The sequence below is a fragment of the Lathyrus oleraceus genome, chromosome 5, assembly GCF_024323335.1.
Source record: "Lathyrus oleraceus cultivar Zhongwan6 chromosome 5, CAAS_Psat_ZW6_1.0, whole genome shotgun sequence".
Lineage (NCBI taxonomy): Eukaryota > Viridiplantae > Streptophyta > Magnoliopsida > Fabales > Fabaceae > Lathyrus > Lathyrus oleraceus.
In genome coordinates, this window is record NC_066583.1 from 428505066 (window position 1) to 428529666 (window position 24601).

The 24601-nt window shown below is 37.9% G+C and overlaps 1 protein-coding gene across 2 annotated transcripts; it reads right to left on the minus strand.

The window, feature by feature from the left end:
- Positions 1-20960: 20960 nt before the first annotated feature.
- LOC127085224 (serine carboxypeptidase-like 45) lies at positions 20961-23982 on the minus strand. 2 transcript variants are annotated; one of them, XM_051025767.1, is made up of 10 exons: positions 23649-23982; positions 23265-23366; positions 23064-23159; positions 22889-22981; positions 22735-22805; positions 22285-22479; positions 22104-22190; positions 21880-22007; positions 21648-21720; positions 20961-21539 (listed from the first exon to the last, which is right to left on the minus strand). In XM_051025767.1, exons 1-10 carry the CDS (start codon positions 23905-23907, stop codon positions 21444-21446), a joined length of 1200 nt encoding a protein of 399 aa, XP_050881724.1. In that variant the 5' UTR covers positions 23908-23982; the 3' UTR covers positions 20961-21443. The 2 variants fall into 2 exon arrangements, with proteins under 2 accessions (XP_050881724.1, XP_050881723.1); XM_051025766.1 differs by having other exon boundaries at positions 21628-21720.
- Positions 23983-24601: the final 619 nt, after the last annotated feature.

Sequence of the window (24601 nt, forward strand, 5' to 3'; positions counted from 1 at the left end):
TCGGTGTTTCTAAATAGGAAGCCAGACATATCACATTCATAAGTCTCACCATTCACGTGAGCTTTGATTTTATATTGTGATGAAGATGCCATGATATGTGAAGATATGTGTGAAATATGTGAAGATATTGTGAAGATTTTGTGAATACCTGTGTGAAAATTTGTGTGAATACTTGTACTCACGCATGCCTGCATATAGGGATTCAATTGTGATGCATGCGTTATACGTGTGTAACACCTCAAAATTTGCCCTCCTCTCCTGGGACTAGCTTAACATATTGCATTGCATTTCTTAGGTCATTAGTCATTAGCATGTTGCATATCATGTGGCTACATTGAGCAAGTCATCCTCCTAGGTCTTGATCAGAAGATAAAGAGGTTGAGATGCAAGCTAGGGTTTCATTGAACTGATCATTAACCATCTGAGGATGTGTGATTCAAATTAGGGTTTCATCATTGAGCCATTTCATCAGGAGTTTGAAGCTCAAGTTCATCAATGCACAGCCAATTCATCTATCAGTTAGAAAAAGTCAAATGTGGTCAACTGTGCCTGAAATGATGGATTTGGAGGTGGGAGAGGGTTAGAGACACTTCATTCATGTCCAAACAAGTTTCATTTGACATTTCAAACATCAAGAATGAAGAAAATAAAGTCAGATGGAAACTTTCCAAAAATAGAAAGTGACTTGTAATTGAAAATTGCCAAAAATGGAAAGTTTTTCTCCTCAAAATTACATGTCCAAAAATGTTTCAAATGAAATTTTGTTCAACATGAAAGTTGTAGATCTTGCTCTCACCTTTCCAAAAAGTCCAAGAACATGAATTTCTCATGTGTGGTTGGCAAGTTATGGATTGATCATTGTCCAAAAAGGTGGAATTTCAAAGTGGCATAACTTTTGATTCACAAGGCCAAATTGAGTGAGGTTTCTTTGAGCAAACTCCATTTGACATGTGCTATCATAATCCATCATCACATTTCATAAATTTGGCTCACACAAAAAGTCCATTTTTCAAGTGGACCAATTTGAAAAAGGGAGGGAAAAAGTGCATTTTGAGAAATAAGCATTGTTTTCACATGATTCCTTTTGCACTAGCTCACAAATGTCATTTGTAACTTGCTCAAACCAGAAAATTCTATTGTTGCATTGGATTTGCCTAAGTGAGGGTGGATTGGCTAATTACCATTTAGCATAAAAGTGCATTTTCACTAATCACTCACATTTGGCTAAACTTGATTAACAAAATGGATTAGTGCATCATATAAATGGTTAATCATAACAGAAAATCAGATTAACATTCATTCATCTCAGATCTAGATCCAAAATTGCACAATTCTCTCAACTTTTCATCTTCATTTTTCTGCAAATTCTCCAAGAACCTAGCCAAGATCTTCTTTAATTCATCACCTACAATCATTGTAGAAGCTTTTGCAAGCAAGGATTCTTCACATTCAAGCAAAATCAAGGACTGTTATAAGAAGGTGCATCCATGGCAAATCGAATTTCTGAGCAAATCAAGCACTATTGAGCCAAGGCCTTGCATCCATTCACTTCTACAAACATCATTGATCATCTGTTTTTGCTTTTGGAAGCTTAAAGCGCGCGATTCACAACTGGCATCAAATTAAGGTACCTTAGTTGCTCTAGTTCATTTTGAACTTGCTTGTGTTGTTGCTTGGTTGTGTTAACCAATTGAGGTAGAATTTCTTTTCTCCATGTAGTCTGGAAGACCTGGCCTGTTACTTGGCCAGGCACCTGTCTGAAGTCCTCCTTAAGAGGCAATGCCTGTGATTGTTTATTTTTGTCCCCAAGCAGGAAAAGACCTTGAATAAGGCAATTGGCAGACACAAGAGATGTGCAATCTATCTCCTGCTCTTCTATTGAGTCATCCCTTGGCTCACATTACATGTTGATGCCTTGAGGATAGTAACCCGAGATCCTTGTACAGTTGTACAGTTGAGTCAGTCATAAGTGTAGAAGGGTTCTCACTTTCTGAACCCACACTTCCTTTGTTTGAAGCTCTCCCTGGCCAGGGATAAGAGCTGTGAGGCACACCCCTCACTTCCATTTTATCTGGCTTCACCCTGACTCTCAATGTCAGGGTTAAGAGCTAACATCACCTGATACAGTTGGCTTGCTTTTGCAGCCTAACCCCTTGTGTGAGCCCACTTTGTCTGGATATAGTGTGTGCTATTTGTGATTGTTTGCTTTGATTGCTTTGCCTGTTTAGGATTAGCTTGCTGCCTGTGCAAGTTAGGATAGAAACCATAACTTAGGGATGATATGCATGATAACATCTAGGCTCGAGTCCAGCTCCCTAGTAGTGTGTCTCCCTTTGTATCTGGTTAGAATTTCTTTCCCGTTCAGGGGAACTACGTTGCCCTGATCCTCATACCAGATGAGGTACGTAGGCAGGAGGTCGTACGAGATCTCTCCGGGCACCCTTTTCTTTTTTGAGTGTGTTGTGCTTGCCAGCTATCAGGCTCGAGTTCCCGACTCCTTGTTAGTCTGTGTGTTCACCCTTCTTGGTGTGTTTGCTTGACAGTTGCTAGGCTCGATTTCCCGACTCCTTAGTAGCTTGTTGCTTGTTTGTTCTTGTGTGTAGGAGACGGATGTAAGCCCAGCCATTGGCATTCCGTATCCTCTTGTTGTGTGCTTGGAGTCCGGTATAAGTCCATCAAGTGGCATCTGGTTTCCAGTGTGGGTTTGTTTGGTTCGGAAGCTGATGTAAGTCCAGCGATTGGCGTTCGGGTTTCATGTTTGCCTTTTTGTGCGTGTGTTTATTTCGGCGTGCGTGAGCCGAACTACGGCAGCTCTGATTCTCGTTCCAGACGAGATACGTAGGCATAGGATGCGATATCCTAGCGAGCCCCTCTCCCCTCTTCCTCCATCTGTGTTGTTTTCAGTGCGTGTGTGTGATGTTTGTGTTTGTTTTAGCAACCTTAACCTATCTTTTGAGCGTGGATCCCGTCGAGTACGACGGATGCGTAGGGGTGCTAATACCTTCCCTTCGCATAACCGACTCCCGATCCCATTCTCTTTGGTCGCGAGACCATGCTTTTCCCAGGTTTACTTCGAGCGTTTCCTTTCCCTCTTTTGGGATAAATAACGCACGGTGGCGGCTCTGTGTTGTTTTGTTTTAGCCCGTCGGTTGTTTTTCGCGGATGCGAACAACTGGCGACTCTGCTGGGGACTATAGAAGTTGACTTATTGCTGGTCCATCTTCCCTAAGCGAGTCTCTCCTAGCGTTCTAGGATAGTTTAGGTTGCTTGTGTTGCTCTATTTATTGCATTTATTATTCTGATTGTGTATATATTTGCATAAATATTTGCATGCATCATGCTATCATGTTGTTGTCCTCTGTACAGGTGGTTCCTCTGTTGTGGGGTGGGTGTTCTGAGTGGGGCTAAAACCCAGGCCCGAGTATACACCTAGGATTAGTGTGGTCTCACATTCCTCATTTGCTTTATCAGCATATTTTTGCAACGTGACATACCACAAGCCGGACGAGGTTCATCTGAGAGCTCTTCCTTAGTGGGGTTTTCCACTTTGGTATAGTTACCTCTTTTGAGCTATTGACTCTGGTGACCGATCATTTCCCGGATCTTTGGTTTAGACGATCTTAAGGGAGCTACAATGGCACACCCGAAAGGGCAAACCCATTGAGTATCTCTGCCCGATCGTCGAGACTATTATCCGCCTTAGGATGACCTGATTAGAATTTACCTGTGAGGGGAGGGTGATTCTTACAGATGCATGTTCAAATGGTGACTTTGATGGTGACTATTGGTTCCGTTGATCAGAATCCTATTTATAAGGTGGATTTATGGGTATTTATTTCTGAGACGCCGAAGTGCTGTCCGTGGTATTTATCAGTGGGGATCCGTTTATTTCAGGATTCCCCGGGCCGATTCAGAGATTGTTGTGGATATCTGCTCAGAGATTGTCTGATGATGATGGTGATGTATCTTTCGGTTCCGTTTATTTCGGAACCCCCAAGTCGGATTTGTGGTTACATATTCCTTCAGATGGTTGTGATCAGTTCAGAGATCAGGGCTTCAGTACGGTGGATGATCAGATGACTTGAAGGATGGCACAGTGCATTACATCCATACATCTACCTCATTTTGCATTCATCTGCATCTAATCTACGTCTAAGCCATATGGGGAATATTATTGATTGAGAATCTGGTCGAGAGACATCTTGAATGTCAGAGTGTGGATATCAAAATATTATCTGTCTCGATGAAACCAGGATCAAAAGACAGAAGCTTCCTCGTATGGATAGACGTTGCATTCATGCATATTAACCTGTTTGCTGTTTTGCAGGTGTCGGGTTTTAACGTGCTTGATTGTTTCAGGAATCATTGCTCGAGCACGCATAGTTATACCCTTGCACTCAACACGCCCTCACAGATACTTTACTCGACGCAGTACTCCCAGACTGATGGATCTCCCTAATTCAGACATCCTCGAGCTGAAAGATAAGATGAGCGAACTGATCAACATCATGCAGGGTTTTGCAGTTGGTCAGAAAGCTCTGGCTGATAAAGTTGAGAAGCTCGAGCGGGCTTCTGCTGCCAATAGTGGTGTAAACCTGGATGGTGTCTCCAACCAGGGGCTGGGTGGTTCCAGAGATGGTGGAAAAAGAACGACCGTGGGTATAGTGAACAATGTCGGTGGTTTTGGTGCTGCCACTGGTGGTCAACCTGTTCAAATGGGCAACAATATGAAAGATAGTCTTTTCCTGCCATTCTTTGGGGTTGATGACAACAGAGAGGAGGACCGAGAAGCTGATCAGTTTTCCATGCACAATGAACCGTTCGGTCAGTACGGTGCCCAACCACAGAATAAGGAGATCCAATTGTTGGCTGAAAAGATCAGAGCTTTGGAGAGCTATGCCACTCCTGGGGTTGTAAACATGTCAAATATGGGGCTAGTTGGGGGGATTGTGATCCCGCAAAAGTTCAAAGCGCCCGCTTTTGATAAATATAATGGGAGTTCCTGCCCGGAAACTCATCTTCAAGCCTTCGTCCGCAAGATCTCTGCATACACTATGGATCAAAAGCTGTGGATGTACTTCTTCCAGGACAACCTGTTTGGAGGCTCCTTGGAGTGGTACACCAAGCTGAAATCTTCTGATATCAAAAGCTGGCAGGATCTTGGCGATGCCTTCTTTAAACAATACCAATTCAATGTTGACATGGCTCCTAGTCGTACCCAGCTGCAGGGTATGTCTCAGAAGTCAAGCGAAGGGTTTAAAGAGTATGCGCAAAGGTGGAGGGAGTTGGCTGCCAGAGTTCAACCTCCACTGGTGGACAGAGAGATGTCTGATCTCTTCATGGGTACCCTGCAGGGGTTTTTTGCTGAAAGGATGGTGGGTTGTCCCGTCACTAACTTTGCTGACATTGTGGTGGTTGGGGAGAGAATCGAAAGTTGGCTGAGAATGGGGAAGATCTAGGGTGGTAATGCTTCGTCATCAGGATTGAAGAAGCCCTTCGGAAATGGCCAAAGGAAGAATGAGGGAGAATCAGGTGCTGTGTATGCCCAGAGAGGACACGGTAGGGATCGTTACTACCAGCACACTGCTGCGGTAACCACCCCTGCTGGTAATCAGTCAGCACGACAGCAACGTCAGCCACCTCAACAGGGGGCCGGGTACCAAGTGAGGGGGAAAGGGATTGATCGTCAGTTCGATAAGCCGCCCGTGACATATGTTGTTCTGTTCAAGAAGTTGATGGATCTTGGGTTGGTTCAGCCAAGGACGATGGTTCCGTTAAGATCAGATCAGAGGCCTCCTAACTATGATGAGAACGCCCAGTGTGAATTCCATTCTGGTACACCAGGGTATAACATTGAGGGTTGTAGGGCTTTTAAGCATGTTGTCCAGGATCTGGTAGACTCCAAGGCCATCAATTTTGCACTATCTCCGAATGTTAACGCCAATCCCATGCCGGCACATGGTCAGGCGATGGTGAGTGCAATTGCTGAAGATTCGGATCACGCCTATACAGTGGGTGAAGAGATTGACAGTGACCGCGAGCTGGAGTCGTGGATAAAATCGTGCGTACCAGGAAGCTGGAGGGCCTAAAAGATCATCAGGGTCACTCATTCAGAAGGGTAATGATTTTTGTTTTGATTTTATCTGCATGAAAGCCATACGTGTTGCCCGACACGTAATGGTTCATTGTAAGGGCCACCTCATGTTTCATTTTGCAACATTTTGCATCATAAATAAATGGATATTTTTCAATTAAAAGCGGTGTTCCCTGTTTTTCATTTATTTTTGCAGTTTAAAAACAAAATAAAAATGGCAATGTTTGTTTTCATTTTTTCCCTTTTTGATTTGTCTCGTTCCGACTTCGAAAAGTAATTCTCCGGATCTCGTTGATAACAATTCGGTTACACCTCTATATGAATTCGACAATCCGATCTATCATGCCAAAGAAGAAGGCGAAGAAGATTGTGATCTGCTGGAATTAGCCAGGCTGTTAAAACAAGAGGAGAAGGTGATTCAACTGCACGAGGAGCGATTCAAGATTCTTATTCCAGGCACCGCCGAGGTCCGAAAGGAAATGAAAATTGGGGCCGCTTCAGAGGCGAGTCAAAAGCAGAATGGTAGCCCTGTTGAAAGAGCATGTGGATACCTTCGTATGGTCGTGTCAGGATACGCCAGGGTCGGATACCGATGTCGTTGTGCACAAGCTACCATGGAGAGAAAACTGTCCTCTAGAGAAGCAGAACGCCGGTGCTACTTATCAGAGAGCTATGGTGACTTTGTTTCATGATATGATTCATCATGAAATTGAATGCTATGTTGATGACATGATAGCAAAGTCCCAAACAGAGGAGGGGCATCTGGCAGATCTGGCCAAGCTGAATGGACCAGTTGAGACAATTCAAACTGAGGTTGAATTCAGATAAGTGCACTATCAGGGTGCGGGCCGGTAAGCTGTTGGGGTTCATTGTAAGAGAGGAATCGAGGTCGATCCTGCTAAAAAAAAATAAAAAAAATGAAGAAATGCCTGAACCGAGAACAAAAAGAGAGGTTCGTGGTCTTAGGTAGATTGAACTACATGTCATGGTTCACATCTCATCTAACAGCCACGTGTGAACCTATATTCAAGTTGTTGAAAAAAAAAGATCAAACGGTCAGGCGGAATAATGATTGCCAAGGGGCATTAAAAAATAAAAGAATAAGTTGCAGGAGCCTCCGATTCTGTTGCCTCCCTATGGAGAGAGACTGTTAATCTGGTACTTAACAGCCCTCGAGGGGTCTATGAGGTGCGTACTGGGGCAGCATGACAAGTCTTGTCGAAAAGAGCATGCAATTTACCTTAGCAAAAAGTTTATCGACTGTGAAACAATACATTCACTGTTCGGGAAAACTTGATGTACTTTGGCATAGGCTGCTCGCCGACTGAGACAGTATATGCTGGTTCATACCACTTTGTGGATTTCCGAGACGGATCCGATCAAGTACATGTTTGAAGAGCCAGCATTGACCGAACGGATTGCGAGAGTGCAAAAGAATATTAACTGATTTGTGATACTCTCAGAAAGTGATCAAGGGGAGTGTATTGTCTGATTACCTCGCCCAGCAACCTGTTGAGGATTATCAACCGAGGAAGTTTGAGTTCCCTGATGAGGACATCTCGAGGTGCTCAAATCGAAAGATTGTGAGGAACCGATCCCGGAGGAGGGGCCTGACCCTGAATCCGAACGGATTTTGATGTCTGATGGGGTTAATGTGAAGGAGTTAGTGCCATTTTGGTTGCACCAAAAGGATCCCACGTTCCTTTTTGCTACCCGACTAGCATTTGAATGCACCGGCAGTGTGATTGAGTATGAAGCTTGTATCCTGGGTATCGAACCTCGGTGCATCTACTGGGGCAAAGCCTTTCCAGCGTTATATGGAATGGAAGCCGTGCTACCAGCTGAGGTTCAAATTCCCTCTTTGAGAGTCCTGATGGACGTGAAATTGCAAGAGGCTGAATGGGTAAGGACTCGGTATGAAGAGTTGAGCCTGATAGAGGAAAAGAGGTTGGCAGCCATCTGTCATGGGCAGTTGTACCAGCAACGGATGAAGCGTGCTTTTGACAGAAAGATACGACCTCGGGTATATCACGTAGGTGATATGGTGCTGAAAAGGATCCTTCCTCCTCAAAACGATCGAAGGGGCAAATGGACACCCAATTATGAAGGTCCATTCGTGGTCAAGAAGGTTTTCTCTGGTGGAGCCTTGTTGCTGACAACCATGGATGGCGAAGATTTTCCATCCCCTGTGAATGCCGACGCAGTTAAAAAATACTTCGTATAAAGAGACCCGCTGGACGAAAAGAATAAAATAGTCCAGGCAAAAAAGGGCATCCCGGCGAACCAAAAAACAGAAAGAAAAAGGTTCGGGCAAAAATTAGGGATAAAAAGAAAAGAATGTACACCCGGCAAGTCGAAAACCTGAAAAGGCGACTTGGGCAAAAATGGGTATCCCGGTGGACTGAAAACCCGAAAGGGCGGTCCAGGCAAAAGAGGGATTGAAACGAACAACTGCGTCTGGCATGATCGTTTGCGCTTTGGTTAAAGCATCATGGATAATACCCGGTAGGGATCGATCAGAAGCGTCTTGTTCAGAAGGCAGAAAGCAAGGAGAGTCTGAGGACATATGGGGTGTAACTGAGTTGGAACTCGATGAGATCACGGGTTTCACATTGCCATTAGGATAGATTTTTCCTTTTGTGTGCAATTACCTCTTTTCAGGAATTGCTTCCTTTGTAGTGCTCAATTTGAGCCACACTTTTTCAATCAATAAAATGCATATTCAGTCAAATAATTTTGTTTTTGTTTTTCATTACCGCTTTGATTGCAAAAACATCCAATTATTGTGATAAAGAATCTTGCATTTTAAGACATACAGGTCCCTTCCAATGCATGCTTATAAGATTGAAAATTTGAAATCTTATTCGGAAGGTTGAGTGACCCAAGTGTTGAAATCTTGACACGCCTGGGGCATGGTTTTATCTAACGATCTCTTTTGCAGGTACTGTTAGGTTTTTCACTCACTTGCAGGTTGTGATGTGGAAGCTGTTGACAAAACAGTCCCCATGGATTCCAATCAGGGACGAATGAACGAAGGAAAATAGTGAAGAGACGGTGAAAAGACGACGAAGGACGTACAACGACCCTTGAAATTAATCAAGAAGACTCTTCAAAGTCTGAAGATTGAAAAGTATGTGTAAATCCCAGGAGTTCGTTCTCCGTAGAGTACGGAGCGGTTGGGAATACAAGATGATGGAGCAGAAAAGGTCCAGACGAGTCTGGGAGTTCTCAAAATTGGAAAGCTAACAGTAGATGTGGATGATGAATACCAAGGTTCAACGAGTCGACGGGTGTTCGGTATCAGACTTTCCTCAACTTCCCAAGCAGAGTCAGAATGACTAATCCCCAACAGATTAAAGGTTTGTGGTTTCCCTAGCAGGGTCAGGATGGTTATCCCCAGCAGGTTTTAGATTGATACTTCCCCAGGCACCGGGCCTGAAGGTTGTTATTTCTCAGCAGAGGTATCTGTGAGGGTTTCCCGAAGCAGAGCCGGGATTGATATCCCTAACAAGTCAAAGACTGGTGTTTCCCCACAGAGTGCAAAGGAGGTTTTTCCCCAGCAAGGGTTACTTTCTTCCCAGCAGCAGTGATATTCCCCAGCAGGGTGGAGTTGGAGTGATGGCGAGTTCTCAGCAGAGTGCCTCGAGCTCCCCAGAAGAGTCCCTTGAGGGGGATACTTTTTATACATTCATCATGTAGATAAGCATAGCATATTACATAATGAATCGCGTAGCATTTCCATAATTATGGAGCATTACGCTGAAAAATCAATCATGCATCATATTGCAAGCATAAGCTAGTCTCAAACTGTGGTCATCGTTTGAGAGGTGGTTTTGCCCAAAGGTGAAGATGCTACTCCGAGGAGTGTGGTAATGTATCAACAATATTCCCCCAGTAGTGCGATACTGGAGGAGATTTCTGCCGTGCGAGACAGAAGTTGGAAGATGTTACTCTGAGGAGTTTAGCATCATGACGTCAGATCAGCAAGGTTCCCCAGTAGTGCGATACTGGAGGAAATTTTTCCGTCGGACGGAGATGGAAATAAAATCAAAGGACGTTACGCGATCAGCGCGACAATCGGGGTTCAAATGGAGAAAGGGAAATGTTGAGGCATTTTCTGGAGATCGGGGTTCAATTGGAGAAAAGGAAGTGTTGAGGCATTTTCTGGAGATCGGGGTCCAAATGGAGATTGGAGTTGAAGATTGTATCCAGGATGAGGTCCTCAGGATTATCTTCTGTTCATGTGTCACCTTAGACTTTGGCTAAGGCCAATGGAGGTCGTTATGGGTGTCTTCTGAGGAAGAGATGCACATGTTACCTTCCGTTTGTGAAAGTGTACCCTCTGATATGTCGCCCTTAGAGTGGTGTTTGGTGTTATTTCCGACGTTGCCAGCGGAATTATCACAAAAAAAAAAGCGGAGAACGGGGTTCATATGGAGAAAAGGAAATGTTGAGACATTTTCTGGAGAACGGGGTTCAAATGGAGAAAGGGAAATGTTGAGGCATTTTCTGGAGAACGGGGTTCACAATGGCGATCACAAGTTATCGTCAGGCGACTGGGGTTCAAAATGGAGCGAATGGAGTTCATTATTTTGGCAAACAAGATGTCGGGGTTCAAATGCAATGATCCGGGATCACTTGCGCGAAAGAAAATTTCGGGGTTCAAGAAAATGAAAAAGAAAAGAAAACGAAAAATTTCAGGGTTCAAGAAAAGTGAAAGAAAAAAGAGAGATGATAATCCCCAGCGGATGTGGTGTTCAGGCCATGGTTATCCCTGTGTTACCATTTATTTTGGTATCCAGGTCGACGTTTCTGTTTCGGTATTCCGGCCGGCTTTCTCCGTACCAGACGGATTTTTCTTCAAGATTGTTTCTTTGCCGATTCTGACAGGCATTGTTAATTATTTTCCCATCAGAGTGCAAATTGTTCGTCTGTTCTTGGTATTCAATCACTCTTCATCCTGATCATCTGAAAGCCGAGGCTATTCATATCGACAGGTTCACAGTGGATTGAATAGGGGCAGCTGTAACACCTCAAAATTTGCCCTCCTCTCCTGGGACTAGCTTAACATATTGCATTGCATTTCTTAGGTCATTAGTCATTAGCATGTTGCATATCATGTGGCTACATTGAGCAAGTCATCCTCCTAGGTCTTGATCAGAAGATAAAGAGGTTGAGATGCAAGCTAGGGTTTCATTGAACTGATCATTAACCATCTGAGGATGTGTGATTCAAATTAGGGTTTCATCATTGAGCCATTTCATCAGGAGTTTGAAGCTCAAGTTCATCAATGCACAGCCAATTCATCTATCAGTCAGAAAAAGTCAACTGTGGTCAACTGTGCCTGAAATGATGGATTTGGAGGTGGGAGAGGGTTAGAGACACTTCATTCATGTCCAAACAAGTTTCATTTGACATTTCAAACATCAAGAATGAAGAAAATAAAGTCAGATGGAAACTTTCCAAAAATAGAAAGTGACTTGTAATTGAAAATTGCCAAAAATGGAAAGTTTTTCTCCTCAAAATTACATGTCCAAAAATGTTTCAAATGAAATTTTGTTCAACATGAAAGTTGTAGATCTTGCTCTCACCTTTCCAAAAAGTCCAAGAACATGAATTTCTCATATGTGGTTGGCAAGTTATGGATTGATCATTATCCAAAAAGGTGGAATTTCAAAGTGGCATAACTTTTGATTCACAAGGCCAAATTGAGTGAGGTTTCTTTGAGAAAACTACATTTGACATGTGCTATCATAATCCATCATCACATTTCATAAATTTGGCTCACACAAAAAGTCCATTTTTCAAGTGGACCAATTTGAAAAAGGGAGGGAAAAAGTGCATTTTGAGAAATAAGCATTGTTTTCACATGATTCCTTTTGCACTAGCTCACAAATGTCATTTGTAACTTGCTCAAACCAGAAAATTCTACTGTTGCATTGGATTTGCCTAAGTGAGGGTGGATTGGCTAATTACCATTTAGCATAAAAGTGCATTTTCACTAATCACTCACATTTGGCTAAACTTGATTAACAAAATGGATTAGTGCATCATATAAATGGTTAATCATAACAGAAAATCAGATTAACATTCATTCATCTCAGATCTAGATCCAAAATTGCACAATTCTCTCAACTTTTCATCTTCATTTTTCTGCAAATTCTCCAAGAACCTAGCCAAGATCTTCTTTAATTCATCACCTACAATCATTGTAGAAGCTTTTGCAAGCAAGGATTCTTCACATTCAAGCAAAATCAAGGACTGTTATAAGAAGGTGCATCCATGGCAAATCGAATTTCTGAGCAAATCAAGCACTATTGAGCCAAGGCCTTGCATCCATTCACTTCTACAAACATCATTGATCATCTGTTTTTGCTTTTGGAAGCTTAAAGCACGCGATTCACAACTGGCATCAAATTAAGGTACCTTAGTTGCTCTAGTTCATTTTGAACTTGCTTGTGCTGTTGCTTGGTTGTGTTAACCAATTGAGGTAGAATTTCTTTTCTCCATGTAGTCTGGAAGACCTGGCCTGTTACTTGGCTAGGCACCTGTCTGAAGTCCTCCTTAAGAGGCAATGCCTGTGATTGTTTATTTTTGTCCCCAAGCAGGAAAAGACCTTGAATAAGGCAATTGGCAGACACAAGAGATATGCAATCCATCTCTTGCTCTTCTGTTGAGTCATCCCTTGGCTCACATTACATGTTGATGCCTTGAGGATAGTAACCCGAGATCCTTGTACAGTTGTACAGTTGAGTCAGTCATAAGTGTAGAAGGGTTCCCACTTTCTGAACCCACACTTCCTTTGTTTGAAGCTCTCCCTGGCCAGGGATAAGAGCTGTGAGGCACACCCCTCACTTCCATTTCATCTGGCTTCACCCTGACTCTCAATGTCAGGGTTAAGAGCTAACATCACTTGATACAGTTGGCTTGCTTTTGCAGCCTAACCCCTTGTGTGAGCCCACTTTGTCTGGATATAGTGTGTGCTATTTGTGATTGTTTGCTTTGATTGCTTTGCCTGTTTAGGATTAGCTTGCTGCCTGTGCAAGTTAGGATAGAAACCATAACTTAGGGATGATATGCATGATAACATCTAGGCTCGAGTCCAGCTCCCTAGTAGTGTGTTTCCCTTTGTATCTGGTTAGAATTTCTTTCCCGTTCAGGGGAACTACGTTGCCCTGATCCTCATACCAGATGAGGTACGTAGGCAGGAGGTCGTACGAGATCTCTCCGGGCACCCTTTTCTTTTTTGAGTGTGTTGTGCTTTCCAGCTATCAGGCTCGAGTTCCCGACTCCCTGTTAGTCTGTGTGTTCACCCTTCTTGGTGTGTTTGCTTGACAGTTGCTAGGCTCGAGTTCCCGACTCCTTAGTAGCTTGTTGCTTGTTTGTTCTTGTGTGTAGGAGACGGATGTAAGCCCAGCCATTGGCATTCCGTATCCTCTTGTTGTGTGCTTGGAGTCCGGTATAAGTCCATCAAGTGGCATCTGGTTTCTAGTGTGGGTTTGTTTGGTTCGGAAGCTGATGTAAGTCCAACGATTGGCGTTCGGGTTCCATGTTTGCCTTTTTGTGCGTGTGTTTGTTTCGGCGTGCGTGAGCCGAACTACGGCAGCTCTGATTCTCGTTCCAGACGAGATACGTAGGCATAGGATGCGATATCCTAGCGAGCCCCTCTCCCCTCTTCCTCCACCTGTGTTGTTTTCAGTGCGTGTGTGTGATGTTTGTGTTTGTTTTAGCAACCTTAACCTATCTTTTGAGCGTGGATCCCGTCGAGTACGACGGATGCGTAGTGGTGCTAATACCTTCCCTTCGCATAACCGACTCCCGATCCCATTCTCTTTGGTCGCGAGACCATGCTTTTCCCAGGTTTACTTCGAGCGTTTCCTTTCCCTCTTTTGGGATAAATAACGCACGGTGGCGGCTCTGTGTTGTTTTGTTTTAGCCCGCCGGTTGTTTTTCGCGGATGCGAACAACGTGTCACATTTTTTCATGCAACACATCCACCAAGCCTTCCCCTAGACAAGACAAGTGCAACCTAACCTGTACCAATGCATGCTAACCTATCCACCTAGCCTGCAAGATTCTCACGCATGCTAACCTATCCACCTAGCCTGCAAGATTCTCACGCATGCCTATCCATCAAAGTCATATCCACCTAGCCTGCAAGATTCTCACGCATGCCTAGATACACGGATTCAATTGTGATGCATGCGTTAGACGTGTCACATTTTTGCATGCAACACATCCACCAAGCCTTCCCCTAGACAAGACAAGTGCAACCTAACCTGTACCAATGCATTCTAACATATCCACCTAGCCTGCAAGGTTCTCACGCATGCCTATCCATCAAAGTCATATCCACCTAGCCTGCAAGATTCTCACGCATGCCTAGATACACGGATTCAATTGTGATGCATGTGTTAGACGTGTCACATTTTTGCATGCAACACATCCACCAAGCCTTCCCCTAGACAAGACAAGTGCAACCTAAATTGTACTAATGCATGCTAACCTATCCACCTAGCCTGCAAGGTTCTCACGCATGCCTATCCATCAAAGTCATATCCACCTAGCCTGCAAGATTCTCACGCGCGCCTATCCAGCTCCACCTAGCCTGCAAGATTCTCAGACAAGACAAGACTTCAATGTATTCGCCATCTAGAGTGGTGAGTTCATGTCTTATCCTGACCTACTGATGCATGCAGTAGACGTGTCAAAATTATTACATGCATGCAGCTCCACCTAGCCTGCAAGATTCTCAGCCAACTTTGCATGCGTTACACGTGTCAAATTTTTGCATGCGTTACACGTGTCCAATTTTTTTAAATATTCATAATATTTAAATACGGTTATAAATAGCAGGTCATTCTTGAAAAAAATTATCATCCACTAACACTTTTTTTCAGAGAACGCCGGCGAACTTTTCATCAACAAACCTACGTTCTACATTGCAATCATGTCTCTTCTTACCATGGGCTAAGAACACAGAGGCACTAGGGCGAACATTGCCTCATTCATAAGTTTTTCTTGAACATTGCCTCTTTCGTATGTTTATAATTTATTTTTTAAAACTCCAATCTAATGATTGTTTATATTGTTTGTTTTTAAAGGATCCCAAGAAATTTCGTCAACGTTCACACCCTATGGCTTACCCAGACCCATGGTGCGTACCTTACATAGAGCGTGCGGGGTTCGGTCATGTTATGCATGTGGTAAATGCCACAATTGATGTGAAATTTATTCTTGCTTTGTGTGAACGTTGGAGACCAGAGACACACACTTTTCACCTACCAACTGGTGAATGTACCGTCACACTAGAGGACGTGTACATGCTTTTGGGTCTTCGAATAGATGGTAAGCCTGTGACTGGAAATGTTCAACAGCCCAACGAACTATGTGTTCAAATGTTGGGCGTAGATCTAGTCGAGGGTGAGGGATCTGCGAAAGCAAGGGGCCAGGGTATTAAACTATCGAGCCTCCAATTCTACCACGACGCTATAATTTTGACTGAGGATTCGTCCGAACAAGAAAAAATAATAAAAACAAGGTTTTATATTATGTTATTATTTGGGAACTTGCTATTTTCCGAAGGCACGGGAAATAGCATAAACTTTATGTACTTGAGTTTGCTCGAGGACATAGATAAAATAAGCACGTATAGTTGGGGTTCTGTTGTATTGGCTTTCCTATATAGCTCTTTGTGTAAAAATGCACAAAATGACCACTGTACATTTTCTGGATGTGCTTTTTTGCTCCAAACATGGGGGTGGTGGAGATTGTCGAGGCTAGCCCCCGAAAATCCTAACGTCTACTCCTTCCCCTACGCAACTAGGTAAAATTTATGATGTTATTTCATTTTGTATATTTATTCTATAAATATTTGTAAATAATATTATTTATCTTTTTTGTTTAGGTTCATTGCAACTGGACTAGATTACAGTCTTACCCCGACAAATAAAATAATATTTTATCGTCAACTCTTGGATCGTCTCCGAGTACAAGATGTATAACCACTAAATCATTCATCTTCTAACTAATTTATTAATATCAAGCATTCTCAATAAATAACATATTTATTTTTTTCTTTGCAGTTTATTTGGAGACCATATTTGGGATTGGAACATCAACCCAACCCCGAAGATGCAGCTGTTTGGACAGTAAAAACGACTATCATGTGGTTCACCACTATGGAGATGCACCAAAGTGACCGTGTCAAACTGCAATTCGGAATGCATCAAGAAATCTCAGGCCCCCCAATGTCTTTGGAACCTTGGCATCTTAAAAAAGTCAGCCACCAGTGGTATGTCCAAAATTGGAAGGCATTTTGCAAAGGAGTTCCGTAAAATGTGGAAAGAGCGTGCCCACTATGTTCTACAATTTCCGGTGGCGCCCAACGAAATGAAGCCGACAAGGGAATATGTGGATTGGTATAGAGCAAATATAAATCCAGAAATGATTGTGTCTGACCCGTTTTATTTGGACGATCCCCGAATGCAACAACCATATTTCCAACAACAACAACCACCACAATATTCCCAACAACAACAACCACCACAATATTACCAACAACAACAACCACCACCATATTACCAACAACAACCACCACCACCGTATTACCAACAACAACCACCACAACCGTATTACCAACAACAACCACCACAACACATGTCCACCCCCCAACCAAATCAACACTACATACCACAAACTCAACCCCAATATCATGAAGATTACCAACACCAACCTCAACATTCCCACCACCATCAACAGTCCCAACACCTACCACAAACTCAATCCCCCCACCAACACCAATCCCAACACTTCCATCACGACGATTTCCCGGGCTTTTCCAGTCCTCCACTTAGCCCCGACACAAGTATACAAGAGGATTACCAACAAGACTACTACACACCACAACAGACATTGTTCTTTAGCCAACCCGATTCAACCCTCAACTACCAAAGGCCACATTTCGAGGGCGCACCCAACATGAGTCAGTTTGTCCCACCGAGACAAAGCTTTGAGGGCGCAGAGGGCACCCACCTTTCCTACAGCATTGAAGGGACTTCGACCCAACCACAACGGCAAAGGGAAAGGGGACGCGTTAGGACTAGGGGTGGGAATAGGGAAGCACCACCACCACGTGAGCCGTCTAGACGAGTAGTTAGACCTCCCCCGTGCGGATCGTACCAAGGACCGCATAATATGTAAAAAATCCCAAATTAATAATACATTTTAATTAAACTTTATAATATTTGTCTTGTGTATTATTTTAATATAAATATATTGTGTTTATTAATATAAATTAATATATATAAATTAATATATATATATATATATATATATATATATATATATATATATATATATATATATATATATATATATATATATATATATATATATATATATATATCTTGTGTATTTTACAAATATATATATAATATTATTTATTTACATGTATATAAATTAATATATTTTAATAATTTATAAATAATATTATTTAGTTATAAATTAAATTAATATATATAAATTAATATATATATATATATATATATATATATATATATATATATATATATATATATATATATATATATATATATATATATATATATATATATATATATATATATATATCTTGTAAATAATATTATTTATATATATGTATTAATATAAATTAATATAATTTATAATAAATATAAATTAATAAATTTAAAATAAGTTAAAAAAGATTTAAAAAATAATTAAAAACATATTAAAAAAAAGAAAAAGAAAAAAAGCAATTTTTAAAAATAAAACAACATTTAGGAGTAGGCGCCACTCCTAGTGGCGACTTGTCCTCCAACTAAAGGGTAGGCGCCATCTAGGGTGGCGCCCATGTGTCTTTAGGGCAAAAAAGTGCCCATTTTTGTAATTTTTTTAAAATTATGGTTATGTTTTAATTTTTTTTAAAAAACATGATTATTTTAAAAAAATATTCTTAAGATGATACGTCAGATTTTAATTGATGTAACAAATATAACCTACATTGTATATTATATGTCGGTAACGTAATCTGCTGCATCAGATTTAATATATTATAGTAGATAATAGATGTAGGGAAAAGTTTAGCAACACAAACATTTTTTTGTTAGTCATTGGTTTTTTATTTTTATGCTAAATATTTTTTAATTTAACAAAATAGTGTAGTTATCATATTTTTAGGTATTAGACTCAACAAAATAGTATAGTTATCATATTTTTAGGTATTAGACTCAACAAAACAGCGTAGTTATTATATTTTTATTTTTGAACGATCGATTTATTCTTTAATATTTAGTATAATTATATTTTTAAGTCATCAGATTTTATTTTTAATTTTGAATGATTGCTTCATTTTATGAAGTTTTTTAATTTAACCGAATAGTGTAGTTATTATATTTTTTATAGATGTAAGGTAAAAAGATTAAATTATATAAAAGGTGATAATTGTGTTTAATTGTAATTAACTTTTGTAAGATATTTAATAATAAAAAATTTGTAACATATTATTTTTAGAATAGAAGTTGAAGCATAATTGTGTGAATTTGTTCCAATATTCATTATTAAAGATGACACGTCAGACTTTGATTGATGTTGCAAATATAATCTACATGCCATATTATGTGTCATAACATAATATGCCTCATTAGATTTAATATATTATAATAGATAATAGATGTAGGGAAAAAGTATAGCAACAAAAATGTTTTTTTGTTAGCCTCAGTTTTTTTTAATGATCGATTTATTTTTGTGCTAAATACATAAAAAGTGACAATTTTGTCTAGTTGTGAATAACTCTTTTGAAATATATAATAATAAGATTTTTTTAACATATTTGAAAAAAAAATTGAAGTGTAATTGTATTTTATTTATTAGTAAATAAAATTTAAATTAATTATGAAAATTGATCAACTAATAAATTATCGGAATTTTTTAATTTTTTAATATTTTATATATTTAATATAGTTATATTTGTAAGTGATCATATTTTTAATTTTTGTTTTTTTATATCAGACTCTATAAAAAGAGAATAGCGTAGTTATTAACAAAATTATGTGTTTATTATTATTTTTTATAGATGTAAGGTAAAAAGACTGAATTATATAAAGAACGATAATTGTATTTAATTGTAATTATTTCTGGTGAGATATTTAATAACAAAAAATTTGTAACATATTATTTGTGGAATAGAAGTTGAAGTATAATTGTAAATTTGTACCAATATTTATTCTTAAAGTTGACATATCAGACTTTAATTGATGTGGCAAATATAACCTAAATGACATATTAGGTATCATAACTGCATTAAATTTAATATATTATAATAGATAATAGATTAGATGTAAATCCGGCGACACATGACTTTTATTTAATTTTATTTGTTTTGTATCGAGGTTTAATTATATTTTAAAAAATTATTTAATAAATATGTACAATAAATTTATATTATAATAATTTATTAAGAATTATAATTGAGACAATGCTATGAATTATTCTCGAATAAAAAAAATATATAGAGAGAGAGATTAATTACTATACACTTTAAGTGTAAAAAGTTTTACACAGTCGATTCATCACCATCACCCGTTTGTATTACTTTATAGATTTTTAAAATAAAAATCAAACTTCTTTTAATATCCAACGTCTATAATTAACTGACGGTGTAATATATATATATATATATATATATATATATATATATATATATATATATATATATATATATATATATATATATATATATATATATATATATTTGTAAGTTGAGAGTGTCATACAAGATCTTATTTTATAAATTTAAATAATTTTAAAAGATATCACTAACCGTTTATTTTTTATTTTGATTCTAATGTATTTTTTTTTCTATTTTAGATATTTTATTATAAGTTGTTAAAGACATGTATTCATTTTTAGTCTTAAATAAAATTTAAACTTTACTTTTAATTATTATTGAATAAAGCATTAGATAGTTTTAAATAATGTCAAATTTTAGCTATATATGAGAAATTGAGAATTTTGTTGTTTGTTTTTAAATTATTTGTATGATATTATAAGAAAAGTATAGAGAAGAAATATATAGATTTGATACGGACGTCACATTTTTCTATTATATTTCTAGATCAATTGAAAATAACTTAATTCAATAAAATAATATATATAATCTATCATATTTAAATTTTAGCAATTTTATTTTATAATTAAAATATAAAAAAATTTAATACATATGTTTTAAAAAAAATATTTTATATATTTTCTTAAATTTGTATTTTTCTATTCAAAATATTTTTAATTAAATATATTTATATAATTTATATTTTTTACAGTTAAATATAATTTAATTTTCTCTTTGTTATCTTATAATATAATATATTTTATCTACTTTTTATTATATTTTATTTTTTAACTGCTTATTTTTAAATTAAATGTTAAATCAAATAAAGAATTTAAATATTAGTATTCTTTTTTGTAAAATATATGATGAAGAAGTACAAATAATTTATTTTTATTAAAATTGAAAGAATCTAAAACACTAAGTAAAAATTAATCAAAATTATTTTTTTGTAAGTTGAGAGTGTCATACAAGATTTTATTTTGCAAATTTAAATGATTTTAAAAGATATCACTAACGTTTATTTTTTAAATAAACAAAGTTAATAATCAAATATTAGATTATTATATTTTTGTATTTGTCAGAATTCAAATTTAATAGTTTAATTCTTCATATTTATAATCAATGTGAACTTATTATTCTTAACAAGAAAAATATATATATTAATCTTAGAATCATTTGATAAATAAAAATGATAGAATTGGAATATTTTAAAAAATAGAGGGTGCGGAGATAATGATAGAAGTATAAGGTAAAAATTCATTCATAACATTCCATTCCATTCCAAATGTTGCCTCTTCAGATCATTGTTAAACCCTCTGCAACGAGATTCATATGCTGTACCTGATCATTTCTAAAAACTGACCTCTTACTAAATCTGCAACGGAACAAATATTGAGACACCACAAAGGTGATTTTCTTTGTATTTGATTAATAGAAATACCATTTAGTAATAACTTGTATCCATTGAAAGTGAAAACAAATCTTCTCATAAGCAGAATCGATTACATAGGATCAAAGATCAAATAGAGTCACACTTCATTCATATTTCAGAGAATAGTTGGAAGTGATTTTCCTTCCAAAAATGTCTTAAACAACACCAATGATCTCCCTGGTTGTGAAAATGGAGCCTCATGGGCTGCTCCTCTTATGGTTGCGAATGATAAAATATTACTACCATATACTTGTGTCCATCCACCTACCTGTCTTCCCTTAAACCAAGCTCTATAGGACTCTGTTGTGTTCAACCCAATTTCTTTGGCTAATCCATTTACTAAAGAACGTGTCCCGGTTAAAGGTATAACTGAATCTTGATCTCCGCTGCAGCGAAATATAGCTTTGTTTCATCAATCAAAATTATATGACATTGACTAACCAATGGTATGAATCAAAGTAAATAATATGTTACCGGTATACTAGTACTCTTACACCTGATTTAACGAGTGTCCCTAGAATAGATATAGTTGGAACCTCTAGATTTTGCATGTCATATTTGAGAACTCTGTAGCACAAAGGAAATGCTATTAGCACTCATTTTTGTAATTCTATTTATAATGCTAATTAGTCTCTGTAGCATCCACATTTGTGATTAGTGCGGACGTGTCAGTGTCTGTGTTTGTGATTCATAGTAATTAGTCATCTTTCATGCTATAAAACTTACTCACTACAAGTAAACCATGTGGTGATGATCCCTACAAGCTTAGCATGGAGAGCTTCTTGAACTTCTTTTCTATTCAAGTATGCGAATGATTCATCTTCGACACAAACATCTATTTTATCTCTCTCTTGCTAAACCATGGATGAAAGAAAACATAATGGAAAATGAACAGAAAAACAAAAGAGAATCTAAACTAGATTGAAAGAGAATGGATGAAGGGTATATACCAGTTGAGTCAGCCTATATGCCTGTTGATTTTCGGATGGCAGACAGACATCAAGAGTAACATCGTACGAATCGATATATCTACTAATCTGTCGATCAGATGTTTGTTTAGTGGTAAGAGTTTGATTTTGTTACTTTAAATATTCGGAGTTCAAATCTTTTCAAAACAGTTAATGTACTAACCTCCATTGAGACTAGTCTATTCACTCTTGCACAAATGGGACTAAGTGCTCCATGTTGATATTGTCTTCTAATTTGGGAATAGTTGCATATTTTTGTGAAGGTTTCGTAGGTTGAATCTGATATCAGTCCATGAGACCAGATAAACTCAGCCCTTGAGTTGAAATCTGTGTTGAACTCAAGAAGAGGATTCCCTATCTGCAAATATCATATAAAGAGGTCAGTGTTATTCATATTGAACAAATGTTTCTTTTATGAAACACTGACCCAGACACTTATCTTAAACGCGACAACAAAAGGGATAGTTTGAAATAAAATAGAAGTAATTGAATGTAATCAATGCTTCAGTGTCTTTACATCAGACACACTTTTAATCTAAAGACTCAATGTCAGTGCTACAAAGAGTTTCTTATCTTATAATTTATTAAAGATGTTTCGTATTTGCGTACTTACTGCTATTCCTTTGAGATTGATTTTGCTTTTGGTTTGAAGAATGAGTTGTGCAAGTTGAGGTGCATAGTGACCTAAACACAAGCATTCATTATCCAGAACACAAGCTTCAACTTCAAAATGAAAATTCTATCCATTTAGAACACAGATACTTTACCTGCATAGCTCTCCCCGGTAATAAAGAAATCATTATTTTTGTACTCTTGAAATTCAGTGAACCAATTTTGTAGAAAAACAAGGTTATCCTTTGCTGTATAACATAGACCTAGTATCAAATCTTGAGCAATATCATATTGTAATCTGAATTCGAACAAAAAGAAGTTATAAAAAACCTGTCATTTCATCATTGACAAAGTCATAGAATGATTCATTGGTGGAGTAGGAGAAACCAACCCCCACTGGTGATTCCAAGTACAACATATTTGCCTCTGAAAAAAAAGTAGGAAATGGAAAAGCAATTTTGAGTAATTAAGCAGAAATGGATTATAAAAATTCAGCTCAAATACAATGGAACTGCAAAGTTTCTGAATTACCTTTGTTCCAACTGTAATCATTTTTAATAAGACCACTTTTAGTTGGTTTGAATGGTCCATGCTCCACAAAAGCTCCAGCTCCAACAGATGAACAACCAGGCCCTTCAAATTCCACAAAACATCTTAACTTCTTCAACTGAATCTTAATTCTTCATTAACATTCCAAAAAGAAAAAGTTCTACCATATTCATGATAGGCTAATAGCCTATGTTGCAAACAATTTAAGATGTGTCCGATATCTGATACATGTTGATGTATAAGTCCGTCATAACACCGAATCATGTGGTTACCGGTTACATTTAATCACTTAAATTTTCTCAAATTTTTACCTATGACAGTCACATTCGATATTCGTGTATGTGTCAGTGTTTCATAGCTACATACCTCCATTTAACCAAAGCACTACTGGTTTAGAAGCCGGTTCAACTTCTGCTTCAACAAAGTAGTAAAACAAAGCTCTTTTCTGCACTTCATCAACTGTAATGTAACCAGCATATTGCTGGAATTCCACTTTTGGCTGCTGAGGTAAACTGCTTATCTTATCAGATTCTGAAAAGGAATTTACTACTACAATGATTTGTGTTGTAACAACAATTGTTATTATTGTTGCAATCAAAGAACTTGAGTGAATCTGAGACATCATGGTAATAAAATCTGATTGAGAAATTGTTGATTCTGTTTCTGTACTAAACTAGTAATAAGAATATGAAGGTTGAATGAATGAAGAAGGAATATATATATATATATATATATATATATATATATATATATATATATATATATATATATATATATATATATATATATATATATATATATATATATATATATGTGTGTGTGTGTGTGAACATGGAAATTGGATCCATGACTCAACACTAGAGACAAGTTTTGGTGCTGACCCCAATGTCTCGAGTCTTGGAGCTTCATTTTTATCTTGCATATTCATTGGTGATGTTACTCTTATTTTCTAGCAAATAATTTATCTCAATGTGTAACACGATAGAAAATCTGACTTTAAGTTCTTCTGATGGAGATTTTGTCATTACTTGTGTCACGAGCTAGATAATTTGCTTGAGATAAAAATTTTAAATATTTTTTTTTCCTATAAATATTTAGGAGTTATTTAGTACAAATATGAATGGTTAAGTATATAGTGTCTATGAATGAGCGGAATGGTAATTTATATATCTAATATTTTAAAATTTTGAGTAGAGATGTGACTTTCTCTTTTGTGGTCCTAAAGCATTAATTTCGTGGTTATTTTTTTTAATTTTTCAATTGATATCAAAGGTTTTTGTTCGATCCGAGTATAAGAGTTTTTAGTATTCTCTTTGGTT